General features: G+C 38.1%; 1 protein-coding gene across 2 annotated transcripts in view; it reads right to left on the bottom strand.

The window, feature by feature from the left end:
* The window catches only part of ST18 (ST18 C2H2C-type zinc finger transcription factor), a 168,409-nt gene extending 154,915 nt beyond the window's left edge, over window positions 1-13,494 (bottom strand). The window contains exons 1-2 of one of the 2 annotated variants that reach the window (XM_072851273.1): window positions 13,456-13,494; window positions 13,013-13,148 (exon numbers count right to left, since the gene is read on the bottom strand). In XM_072851273.1, coding sequence (XP_072707374.1) covers window positions 13,013-13,148; window positions 13,456-13,494 — 175 coding nt within the window. Of the gene's footprint in view, window positions 1-13,012; window positions 13,149-13,305; window positions 13,348-13,455 lie in introns of those variants that run through there. The other variant, XM_072851274.1, reaches the window with a different exon arrangement.
* Between the last annotated feature and the right edge of the window lie 292 nt (window positions 13,495-13,786).

Genomic DNA, 13,786 nt, shown 5'->3' with positions numbered 1-13,786 from the left:
GTGCGAAGTATTCAACAGTATTAAAGGTGAATGAAAAAGGAAGATATTCAAACCATACATGAGTATTTGTATATGGACTTCAACATACTTTCTTCTCAACCCCAAGCTCACTCATTTACACATTCTGGATGGATATTTTATAGTTGAAGTTTTTACCGCAAACCAGAATTGCCAAATTTAAAATGGCTGAAAGGAAAAAAAGAATTTTTGCCTTTTTTACTTCTCAGTCATGAATATGCCATCATAATATCTTTTCTTTTTACTATACAGCTTCATTTAAATATTATAAAGAAGTCTTTTCTAGATATGAAAACATTGTTGATAATTGCTTTTTTCATTTATGAAATGATAAATTCTCCCTCCCAGGTCTTCATTCTCATCCTGCAGAAATCTGATTGGCAGCTATACCCACCCCAGAAACTATCCCTGTTAGAATCCAGCTGTATGATACAAAATATGCTTCCTTTCATCATGATCATGTTAATATGAGCAAAGAATGCATAGTCTTGCTATGTAGTGTGAGAAGTTATATAGGTGATCTGTCTTTCCATAGAGGGTTTACAAGGGCATGATTACTTTCTATAGAAATATTTTAAAATCCTTTTTAACTGTTAGGATTATATATGTTGACGGTGAGGAAAGGGCGCTTTAGATTCTCAAATGTCTGTTTGAAATTTGCCACTAATTTGATGTGACTACAGCTAAACTGCGAGGTTTGTTTCATGCATTTCTGTAATAGGCACAAAAATTTAAGAGAGGCAACCTCATGATTTCATGAGATAAATGAACAATACTAAATTTTTCTTTGTTATCATATCATGTCTGTCGATTCTTAGGTTCACAAGTCTTCAAAAAACTTAAAAATTGCCAGTGCCTAAGTGTTGCATACTTTTCTATTTGCTTAACATTTGTTTCACTGTTGTACTGACATAGAAGGCAACATTTCTTGTGCAATAGTAGCCTGTCCTTTTTCCCACACCCGCCGCACAACGCTGATGAAGTCAGCAGGAATGGGATGTGCCGCACAGCTCCAGGCTGCCAGCCATGGACCAGAAGGCTCCTACAGCCGGGGCTCCATTTATTACACCCTATTTTACAGGAGGCATCGCTTTGCTGGGAACAACTTCCGCTTCCAGTAGAGCGGGAGCTCAGGTAGCTTGAGATGCGACATTTTTCAGAGGAAACAGTCCTCCTTTTTATCAAGCATCTTGATACTAGCAAACAAAGCTAGGAAGCTTGTTCCAAAATGAAGCTCGCAGGCTGAGAGGAGAGGAAGAGCATTTACAATATGGAATTGATCCATTTTAAGCGTTCTAGTTGGCAAATGTGTTAGAGAAAAAAGAAAAAAAAAAAAAAGATTAGCGTCTGCAACAGATAATCTGGCATGAATCAAGAACAATATTTTGTAGGTGGGCCCAGCACAAAGCAAGGTCCATTAGGCTCAAAGGATACTGCAACAGAACAATGGAAGCAGACAGGAAGTCTGCACTAATAAATATGCCCATTGGGCCAGTGCCACTGCCTAGCATGGCATAGATACATACAGAAGGATTATACACTAAATGGTGCAAACACAGTCCAGTCCATCTGTCATAAACATTAAGTCCAAAGGCCACAGGTGCAGATGGCACTAAAAAGTAAAAATTACACCCAGACAGAGACCACTTCATGTAATATGGAGAAGAAAAAAACCCAGCAAAACAAAACAAAACAAAACAAAATCCAGTGATTTGTTTCCAATCAATAAATGTTCTCAGAATGTCCTTGGCAATCTCTGCTTCTTCCTTTCCCTCTGTCATTGTACATGCGTAACATACATTTTATTTCACAAAAGCACTTTGAGCATTCAGGACCATTTTTTATTCAGTTAAATAAATCTACTTGATATTTGGGCAAAAAGGCAAATAAATTAAAGTAAGATTCAGTCCCTCATTCTAGCGTGTTGAGAATAGGATGTGTTTTCCCTTTGGAGATGGAATCTGTCAGGCTCCAGGTATGCCTTGTTTAAGGAATGTTCCCATACTAAAAAGCTTAATGAGGAGAATGTGCTTCTCTCTCTCGTAGTCCAGGTAAACAGAAAGGAAAGTTGCATCCTGTTAAGTTCCAAAAAGAAGCAAAGAATTTGTGCTCTTTAGTCATTTTACATAACGCTTGTACATGACACTGATTTCTCATACTGAAATATCTTTAATATGTTCACTATATCTCTGTAGATTATGTACATAATGATGGCTACACACCACAGAAAACAGCTTGTAGAAGGGTTTAATCTGCCAGTTTTCTTCTTTCTCAGTCACCACAAGCTAGTAACCAAATATCCAGGGCTAAGTGGGAGCAGACCACCAAAAAAGCCTCTAATAACAGTCCATCCAAGTGAAATGAGTCCCCAGATAAAACACTGGCACTCCAAGATTTTATCTTTAGTTACCAAATCAACTGTATCTCAAACCTGTGGAAATAAAAATTTTAAGTTTGCCCTTTTTCAGCCATTCTTTGATGCACTAGTAGAACTTGTACAAACACTTCTCAGGTTGTCAGCTGATTAAATGAAGGATGCCAATTCTTTAGCAACACTTACAAGAGAGTTTTGAAACTATAACCAAATGCAATACATCTTTGACAGAGTGTTGGATAGTGTCAGATCCCCGGTTTAACAAAGAAACAAAAGCCATCCAAGAATATCATCATATTCCAACTGTAGAATTCCATTGAAATTCTTGGCAACCCTACTGTTGTTTCAGAAACAGAAGTAGTTTTATTCATACAAAAATCTCTAGAACTTTTTTTCACTACAAGAACAAGCATTATCTTTTCATCTTTAGTCAGCATTGTCCATTGTGCCTCATTCACTTTGCTCATGAAATCTGAGCTCCAGAAATCACTGAATAAACCTCATGCCTTTGTGACAGCACTAGCCATAAGATTATATAAACAGGTGAATAGGATGTGCTGCATTTTCTCTTTCTTCTGGACAGATTTTTTGTAACTGGGCAGCAGATGCTATAATCACAGAAATAATTACGCACACTATTTCTTCATTGTACTTGCAGCCAAGTACTGCAAAGATTTAATAATACACAAATGAGTCAACTGAATGTTATTTCCAAAATACTAAAGAATCATTCAAAAACCCCAAGTTCTACAGTTTTTAAGAGGTACATACCCACTAAACAAGGGTTTGAGTATGACCTCTACAAGAGATAAAAATGGGCAGCATCAATCTCATTTTCCTAAAGTCTCAAATTAAAACCATTTAAGAAAGTGGTTTGTGTTTTTTTTTAAAAGATCAAAAAGTGTAAACAGTGATTTTGAAGACCTGTTTCTTTAGCTAATACCAGAGGATTATAGTATTCCAGTTGTGATTTTTGCCTTCCAGCTGTGGTGGGGTCCTGTCTCTTAAACAGAGCACATTCCTATTTGATTAACAGTTGACTACCTGAAGGCATCTGGTTTAGCTATGGACTAGAACTAGGGACCTTTCCAGCATCCAGTTTCCAAGTGTTTATTCCCACCCTGATGCTGCATCGATAGCTGTGACTGCAGCTGCTCCTACTTGCTTTGCTTCCCACTGTCCTCAGTGACCAGCAACAATGAGAAGAAAGCTTACTCTCGTTGACCAGGTCTGCTTGTGCAGCTGTGAGCAGATGAGGCTTTGCTCTGCCATATATCAAGCCAGCCAACTTTCATACAACCACCACAGGAATAAATAAATGTGACACTATACCCGTCCTTGCAGCAAAGCTTACTTATCACATGGTCACTTTGGTGACACCTGCTCACACAATGTTAGATTACTCCTTTTTTATTAGCTTGGAACTTAGGCAGAGTTTGCTCCCATTTCCATTCATGCACTGTAACTCCCAAGTAGCCCTGACAGACAGGTTCCTGTGCTAGGATGTATGGAAGGAACTTAAAGAGGTTTCAACCATCCACCACTAGCCGTCATCACCCATGCTCTTACCTCCTATTCCCTTCACCACAATAGTGGCAACACATGTGGTCCTAACTGCTCTGAGCTCCTCCAAAGCTGTTATATTGTGTCCTCATTCCCTCTGCAGATCTGCATCATGGTATCACCACTGCCTTGTGATCTGAAGCAGGGAGGATTAGGAATGACTGAACACATCAGAGAGAATGTGCACTCACTTCTATTCATTTCCAGGCTGCATCCTGTCTTAGATGCGATGCTGACTGGTGATCACATAGTCATGGAAATCACATATGTAGAGTCCTGAAGTATGGCTGTCCCACTACCCTGTTAGTTTTTAAATTCAATGTTTAAAACAGAAAAGTCATATAAATGTGTTACTATTTTTCTGAAAGTGAAGATGCTACATAGTTACACCAATTACTATTAAATTCATTGGTTTACTACCTACCTTTTCTGTTACTGTACACCAATAGCAACAACTAAGGATGATGCTATTGGTGCTAGGGCTCAGGAGAGTAACGAGGCTGCTGCCTGGGCCCTGTCTGGAGTTAAAGCTAGCTGAACAGGACATGCTAACACTACCCATGCAAACTTGAACAGAAAATGAGAAACTATTGAGAGTTAACAAAGTGAGAAGCTAATAAACTTTATAGATAGTGCAGTGAAGAATGGCTGGATTTCACAGGCAGTTGAGAGAGAATTATGTGATCAATGGCCAGACTTCACAGATAGTTGAAGGGGAGCACTGGGGACCTTCTGGTAAGTACAGTCATGCAAGGCCAACAGTGCCCAGGCAACTGTAGCAGAAATTCCATGCAAGGCCACGAGTACGTCAGCAATGGTATCAGAAATACTGAACTGGCAAAGAGATATAGCAAAGCTGGGACCAGTGGGGAGAAAGAAATTGGGGCAGGCTTTTTTTTGGGAGGAGACTGAACAAGAAAGAGTTAACCAGAGAGATGAAAAGGAACATCAAAAGGTAGAAAAGGAAAAAGCTAAGAAATAGAAAAAGTGATTAAAAGATACGCAAGTCCTGTGAGCAGTGCTGACTGCTGGGTAGTCCTGCATTTGATCAGCACAGCCTGAGTCAGGACAACAAACCAAACTTGTAAACATACAATTCATATATCAAACTTGCTTCTGCAATCAGGAGGAAGCGAGTGGGGGAGAGGTGCTTTCCCTGGCCTAACAGAAGAACATCTGGATGGGACAGATTGAACATTCTGGTACCACTCTGTTGGTGTCCATTCCAGGGCTGCTCACATTGGTATCTTCCCAGCCCCTTCCTAATATCGTCCGGAGTATAAATCCATACAGTACAAGATTGATTACAATGTATTCCACATTCCCAAGTAGAGTATTTTCTACCAATGCCCCAAGACAGCTCACGAACCCTTTCCTTTTCCTTTTAGCCCCCTGTCCTCACTGTTAGTCATGTTGATTTGTCATAAGGAAAAGATAGGCTTACAAATATCTGCTAATCACTCCCTTTGTTCTACTATTTCCACTTCCAAACAAAAATGCATCAGATTTCTAATTACTTCCTTGACACAATTCTTTCTTCTTAAGCAAATATATCCACATCAAATTTCAGGGTCAAAGAATAAAAACAGGGCATAAGCACCATCAAATCAAACCAAGGCACAGTTCAGAATCCATAGGCCATCGGTTCCCTACCAACAGCATTCTCCATCCTGGACAAACACCTGTACTCAGTAAATTTCTGACATCCCAGGAGCAATGTCAAGGACTGCTCTGCAGGAAGAATCATCCCAGCAGGTTGAGACCTAGATAAACCATCAGGTTACATCTGGAATGCAAATCTTTTATATTTTCCATTATTACCCATGTGAAAACAATACTTTACCCTTACAAAGTAGTGCAGCACTACATCTACTGCCTAACTGAAAGGGAATCTCTTGCAACATTTAGACATTCATTAGAGCTCCTTAACAACCCAAGCTCACCTGATGCATGGGAATGGGTGAGCTTCCTTAGGAGACAGGAGGCACTATTCACTTACAAGGAAAATGTTGTTTCAAAGGTGCAACACTATTATTTTCTCAGGATTGCTCTGCCTAAACATGATTTTTTTTTCCTGTAGGCATCTCTTCTGCAGATTAAACTAGCCCTGCTTTCTTGGAGTCTCTTCACAGGGCATATGCTCCTGCCTCCAGCCACTTTGGTAGCTCTCCACTGAACTTGCTGCACTTGATCAACATCTGTCTTGTATGGGGGTACCCAAAACTGGATGCAATGTTCTAGATGTGGCCTAATTAGTACCAAGTAAAGGGAAATAACAACTTCCTTTGATCTACTAGCTATTCTGATGTTGATACAGTCCAGTGCTTTGTTAGCCTTCATCACTATCAGCATACAACATTTAACCCACTGTCCACCAAGACACTTAGGAAGTTGTTAAACAGGATGGGTTTCTGGACAGTCCCCTGAGGAACTCAGGCATCAAGACAGAGTATGAACCATTAGCCACTACCCTTTGAGTCTGATGATCCATCCAGTTTTCTACTCATCTAGTAGTCCATCCATCTATTCCATAACAACCCTGCTTGAATATGAGGATGTTGTGGGAGACTGTGCTGAAAGCCTTGCTAAAGTCAAAGCAGATGACATCCCCTGCTCCTCTTAACCATGAAACCAGTCAATCCAGTCATCTCGTCATAGAATGCAATCCAGTTGGTCAAGAGTTAAAATCCATGCTACTCCAAATCAGTTTTTTGCAAGAGAACTTGGTATAAGCATACCAGGTATAAGCATACCAGGTATAAGCATTCACATTCTCTGTGGTCATCTTTGCCACCAACATTAAGCTACCAGAATATCTTTACTCATATATTTTCTCTGAAGTAGTATAAATCTGCTAGCAAAATGGAATATTTTTGACACATGCAATCACATGATTAACACTTCTATAGGAGCACTACTAATAAAATTATTACAGAGAAAAATAGATAAAATATTTCTGTGAGTCAGGTTCATGGGAAATGACATGTGTTTCTGCTTCATGCCGTTTAAAGCCACAGTTAGTATTTTTTAAGATTTTTATCCATATTCCATGTAATTTTAATTAAACATTTTCTTAAGTTTAACATCTTAATTCCTGGAACAAAATTAATGTCAATATGAACTTGTTGAGATCATAAAAATATTAATAAGGTCCCAAGTAGTATTTTCCTGCATAAATTTCATAATGTTCTGTATATATTCATATACATATATATACATAAAATATGAGTGTATTGATAAAAATACAGTATATATAAACATAGATAAAAAGTTTTCGGAAAGGCACATTTCTTTTTCTGGTCCAACAAAAAAACCCCAAAGAATAGTCAAATAATGTAGTCAATTAACATTGCTATTCATTGTATTTTTACATTGTTGGGAAAACCTAATGCATACAATTGAAATTGAGATTTGCCCTTAAGGTACAAAAGGAAAAAATAAGACTATGTACTTGTTAAATATTTTCTATTCTGTGAAGCCTATTCTTAATATCCTCTTGCAGTATATTGAGTAATCACAAACATACACTACAGAAGATCTTTTTGATGTATTACAATTTGTTCATAAGAGTTATTCTGTAGAGTAGAGCCAAACATAAGACTCGCTTTTAGAAGAGACTTATTAAAAACATAAAGGTCTTCCGAAATTACTTTGCTTGTAAACATAATCATGAATATGTACCACAAAAATGTAATTCACATTTATTTGGTTTACAGTTAAAGTGATAGTGTGGATATTGACCTCTTAGAAATACATAGGTATAAGAGAAATAATCAGAGACATTTTCTATGAAAAAGAAGTGATTTTCAGAGTTTCTAGAAAGCCTTAACTCCACCTATACTTCAGGTTTAATGTTGACATTATAAAGGCTACAGGTCCTCAGCCTCAGGCCACCCCATACAACTGGTTTTTTTCTGTTACTGGGATATGTAAGACACTCAAGACTTGGGTTCAGCATCCTTTGATTTCAGTAGGAGGTAAAGAATATCAAAGAGAGACTGGAGTTTAAAGTCTATTCCTGACATATGAGAAAGTGAGGAAATTAAAAAGAAAACCCTAGTATTGACTTGAGCTACACAGTGAAACAGACAGGTAACATTCCCAATAGAACTCCAGGATAAAGTTAAAAAAACCCAAAACCCCAGCTATACCATCCAATCTAATATAGTCAGGGAAAGCACCATTTATAATCCCTTAAGCACCTTAGAAGCAAAGTTGCTTCCATAGATATGCTTCACTAAAATGGTAGAACCACCAAAAATGAAACTGTTATATTGACATTTTCTTGTGATATAAAGTACATTTCCCAGAATCATACTAATTCCTTAGGCTGTCCTTTTATTCCTGAAATGGGTGAAAAATCTATCTTTTTTCTCCCTGTGGAATGTTTGAAATTACAATTTATTTGCCTACATTTATCACTGTAATTTATTTCCTCTAATTTATTTTAGGTTATTTTGCAACCTGCAGATTGATAACATAATTACAGTTAAGGAACCTTAATTTATTCAATTGCTGGTGCAAATGCCACAGTTTCCTTGTTTATATGAAGAGATTTTCACTAGTGCCGCTATCTCAATTACTGATCACCACTGACTGACTTAGTACTATTCCCATCTGGACAGAAGCCCACAATTTTTTGACACATGATTAAACAGAACACACAGCTTTATAGTTAAATGACAGATACCTCCATATCAGGTAATGCAAAAATTTTGGAAGTCACCCCTGTACACACATACACTAAGAATGGAGAAATTTATCCCTGACTTAAACAAACATAAAACCTAGCTATACAGTGGTAGGATAATTTAACTATGCATAGCTACTTTGCAGGGAAGAATTTTTAAAAACCAGCAAACAAATAAATCAAAGACATCAGAAAAGAGGGACAAAATGAGAATATAATGTTCTATACCTGTAAGAATGTATGAATGTATGAATGCAATACCACAATCAAGAAAATATCAAACATTAATATACTAAGAAACTGAGAACTTCAGTGATAAGATAGACCTTCTGTTCCTTAATCACGAACAGCTCTGCTGTAATCTTCTATCTTTGGTCTGGATACAGATAAGAATAGCGAACTTCTAGCATAATATCATACTTGATTGAACTACACATTTCCAGCAACATTATTTTGGTCCCTGTATTTTGGGGGTTTATATCCCATATGTTACAGAAAAAAAGCAGACCAGATGTTCATGAAATTTAACATGTAAACAAACTTAATTGAAGCAATAGAAATACTTGGACTTTTGGACTTCAACAGTGACTGGCTAAAACCAGAATATTTAGTATTATAAGAACCACCTTAACTTCAAACTTTGCACTACTTTTCAGGAAAAGCATTTGAGGAGGAGGGCTCCCTCCCAACAACAACTAATGAAGAAAATCAGCTACTGTAAATGAGCAGTCCTGCTGTGGCTCAGCAAAATACAACTTCTCACACCGTTTTTACCCACCAGTTACTGTAAATAAGCAGTTCTGCTGTGGCTCAGCAAAATACAACTTCTCACACCATTTTTCCCCAACAAAAAATGAGAGAGATGTGAAAAAGGTAATAGCGAAATGTTGTGTGCCAAAATGGTGTGGACATCAGAAGTTTGCCTGGGGAAAGAAGGTGGATTTGACTTTCAGATTCAAACCTATTTTCTCAAAACACAGTCAAAGCCAAGAGTGAAATCGGTACTAGAAGTTGTTTTTCCACTTCCCTTTAAATGAAGAAGAACTGAACTGATGAACTGAAGAACTGAACTGATATGATTGAATCCAAGCCTTTGGTAAGAAATTTGGACTCAAAATGGAAGTTGTTATGAAAGAAATGAGATTATTTCTAAGTTTCCTTTGCCTCAGGGAAAAAAAAAATATGTTGAAACAAGCCTGTAGAGCTCCTGGTCTCATCACTGATTCAAACATCAAGACTTCCATTGACTTCGCCAAAACCAGGATTTTACATTTTAAGATCTGTGATGTGATGTTACAATGACAAAAGTGTGGAAAAAACATATCATGGGTCAGATATGCAACAGCAGTTCATGACATCTCTGTGTCCTTCCTACCTTAGTTTATACTGTTGATAGCTGTTACGGTTATCAGGGAATCCCTCCCCTGCACTAATCTTCTCCTGCAGCCCTTTGAACTGCGTTCACACTTATGCCATCTGACTGTAATGGCACACAAAACAAGTGCCTGTGTTAAAGAGTTGCGGAGTCTCTGTCTAGTACTTGTCACTTTTAAGTGCACGATAAAACATATTTTTAAAAGTATGGTTTCCAATGCCTTCATAATCAATTTAAAGAAGAGCATGAAAGGTAAGCAGAACAAGTGAAGACTATTTTCAAAAATTTTCCCCATTGTATAGTTCTATTCTCTCTGAATGTATTGGGAAATCTCTCCCTAAGCTCATAGGCAGCAGATGTAAGCCAGTACTGAAATCAAAATAGAACATACCATCTTTATCTGGTGATAAATTTTTTTGGTAATTCTTTAATATTCAACAATTACCATTTAATAGCAAGGTAGTTTTCAAAGTACTTAGTTAAAGTGCAAGGAAACAGAATGGGGATGAGCAGGTTGCTCTTTCTAGATCCACAGAAAGCAGCTTGAACAGAAGCTTTTCAGAGATGAGCTTTTGCAGCTAATATATGTTGAAGGATCTTTTCATACACAGACTATACACGGTGATTCTTCTCCTTGCTTTAAATCACAAAAGGAAACCACGAGCAAACAATGGCTTTAAAAAGTGAAACAAAAGATAATTCAACTTTAAATACAGAGTCTGTCTGCCTCTCCCTCTCTCTCTCTCTGTATATATGTGTATATACACAAAGAAAAGACCTTTAAAACAACGCTTAATGATAATTATCCAAACTTGTTACCTAAAATGAGAAAAATTCTTCTGTTACTTTACCTTAAAATATGTGAAAACTTGGTTCCTAAAAGTTATCCTTTTTCTCCTAATTTTTTGCAACATTACCATCGACTAGATGCATTTGTCACTGCAATATATGTAATAAGCATTACACACTGGTTTCAGTAATGATTCCACAAAATAAGGTCTCCAGCATCTCTCTGCAAGCTATAACATGCTACAAAATACTTGTTGTTGCTTAAATTACTCTGTTTAAGCAGTCTTTCATTACCATATTATCCCAAGTATTTTTAATCTATCTTTCAAAGTGGACAGGAATATTGACTGTAAGCCACTGTAAGCCTTTACCACATTTTATAGTAAAAGTTAAAGATCGAAAGCAGAGCATAAATACACAAAGCTTTGGCACTCCATTTCAGCACTCTGTACTGACCTCTGCTGGTTTATCCGTCATAGCTTTCATAAATATTAAACAGTTTACTTTTATTGAACTTTTGCCCTCTCTTGTTCAAATTCAGGGATAAAGTAAACTGTATCCCACCCTGTCAACTTCTCCCTGACTGAAGGTCAAAAAGCAATCAAGCTTCCAACTATTGGTGGCAGTTTACCTGTAGTGGGTGAGAGACTATGAAAAATCATCACTTAAAAAAACCCTAACAGTACATACACAGCTGTAGAAAGATCTCGAAATCAGAAAACTCCATCTTAACACTTTGAGTGTATTTTTGATGACTGAATAATTTATCACATTTGATTTATTCAACTGCTGTTTCATGTCTGCATCATTAGCTGTTTGGTATATAAAATCTGGTTTGGTATTGTACAATACCCAGCATCTGACCCATGATGAGGACCAGAAATATTACTGCAACACAAATACCAAAGATGTGAATATCAATTCATCATCTTCAATCATCCCCATTTGACAGACCTCTGCTTCAGAGAACATGCTTGTCTCTAGAAGCTTCTTCAGAAGAAATGTTTGCTCTAATTAGGACAGAGCTGGCAGCTTATCTACCACATGCTAGTGGATCAAAGTACAGTAGCAAGTTTGACATTATAAAAGTATCACTGTAAATGCTTTGCCAAACTAAAGTCATTACCCTGTCTTACTGGGAGCGCTCATTGCATCTTTTATACTACTAAATGAAGTTCAACCCATCCACTTTCTAACTGATCACAAGAAAAAACAAATCTCTGGTTCTTTATCTGCCCTAAAGTAAAAAGCAACTCCAGTTAGTCATAAGTAAATGAGCAAACTTTCCATCTTCATTTACCAAAGAACTCTTTTATTGTCAGCAGCACTCAAAACTTTCCAATTTTAAAGGCCTATTTTTAGAATTCTTTGTTATGCAAGTCTTTAAGTATGAATAACAGTTTTACATATCGTGAGAACTTCATTTCCTCTCACTGCTCTATCAGTGACTCCAAACAATTTTTTTTTGTTTTGGGTAAGTCACCTGTACTGGCTGGAAAATAACAACAATTGTTGACCACAGAAACAATGAAGCTTTGTTGTTCTGTTGGTATACATAGTAAAGCAGATCACATACTGTTAATTCACTTTCAGAACAGCAAGATGTCTATTATGCATGAAGCTATTTTGTGCAATAATGCATTTTTCTTTCATTTTTCATATCAACCTCGGTAGATCGTGAACATAAACAAATCAGATCATTCAGCATGAATCTATGATATTTTTATACTGTATAAATAAATATCTGAACGACATCTGTGGGTTTTGTTGTGTTTTTTTTTAAATCATCTCCCCCTGACTTTCTGAACACTCAGATTCCTCTGTCTTCCTTTACTGCTGCTGAACCTTGCATCACTACATCCTAATGCTGTCAGTGCTTAGAACCATGAGCAACACGCTAAAGGAACCCTGAAGAGCCGCTAGCAAGCAGGGCTTTCCCCCACCGCGGCAGAGGTGCCGGGTCTCCCCGCCACCAGCGGCCGCGTTTCCCCGGCACTGACCGGGGAAGGAGGAGGAGGAGCAGAGGGAGGAGAGGGGGTGCCCGCACAGCCCCGCATCCCCCAGGGTACCACAGCCCCCTTTGCTCTGCGCCCGAGCAAAACTGTAAGCGGCGGCCCCAGTTTTAGTGCCTGCGATGAAAACCCACACGTGATCTTACCCAGAAAATGCACTGATACTGGTTTGGGGTTTTTTTCCTTCTTACCTTTACCTAGCGATTGAGTACGGGTGTCCAGAAGGTCGCTGTCGCCTGGTCTTGCTGGGTTTGCCACCGCTCCGATTCTCACACTGCTGCTTCTAGGACTTGGATGAACAACTGGATCTGATCTGCTTATTCTGTTCTGTGTTAGAAAGAAAACATTTTGATGTTCTGTCACTAGAACTGGGCCTTTGCTCAACACATTAGAGCAAGTACATAATCGTTCTGAGATTTGCAAATCAGCGTCTTTTTCCGTAAGTGGGAAATAGAAAATCTTATTAAGACTTCCTATAACTTACGAAGGAGTGAAAGGCATTGATTTTCACTGAACAAGGTGTTGACTGGATCACTGTGAAACAATCTTCTTTCCAAGAGGCATTTTAAAGCAGTACTTTTGGTCAGTTCTGTGCAAAATATTCCACAACAGCCCCAATAACTTTTTTCCTTACCTCTGGTATCCCAGTGAGGTCACATTCTGTTAAAAACATCCTGTCAAGCTTGGTACAAAAGGGCTCCAAAGAATCAGAATGCAGAAGCTATGCAACTTGCTGACTAACTTTGCTCTGTGTTATTTACCAACCACACAAAGAAAATGCTGTCTATTCAAAACACAGTTCAAAACTCTCTTCACAGAAAGTGAGTGAACAAACAGTCCCATGTCCGATGCTGCAGTCACATCTCCCATGAGGCCCGGTGATAGCTCTGGGGCATGGGACGGAGTGACACCACCAGCAGTCACTACAAGGCACTTTTGTAAACAAGTTGTGTGTGTGTGCAGAG

The sequence above is a fragment of the Ciconia boyciana genome, chromosome 2 (assembly GCF_034638445.1).
Source record: "Ciconia boyciana chromosome 2, ASM3463844v1, whole genome shotgun sequence".
NCBI lineage: Eukaryota > Metazoa > Chordata > Aves > Ciconiiformes > Ciconiidae > Ciconia > Ciconia boyciana.
The sequence above is the reverse complement of the archived record's forward strand: the minus strand, read 5'-3'. Positions and strand labels throughout refer to the sequence as shown.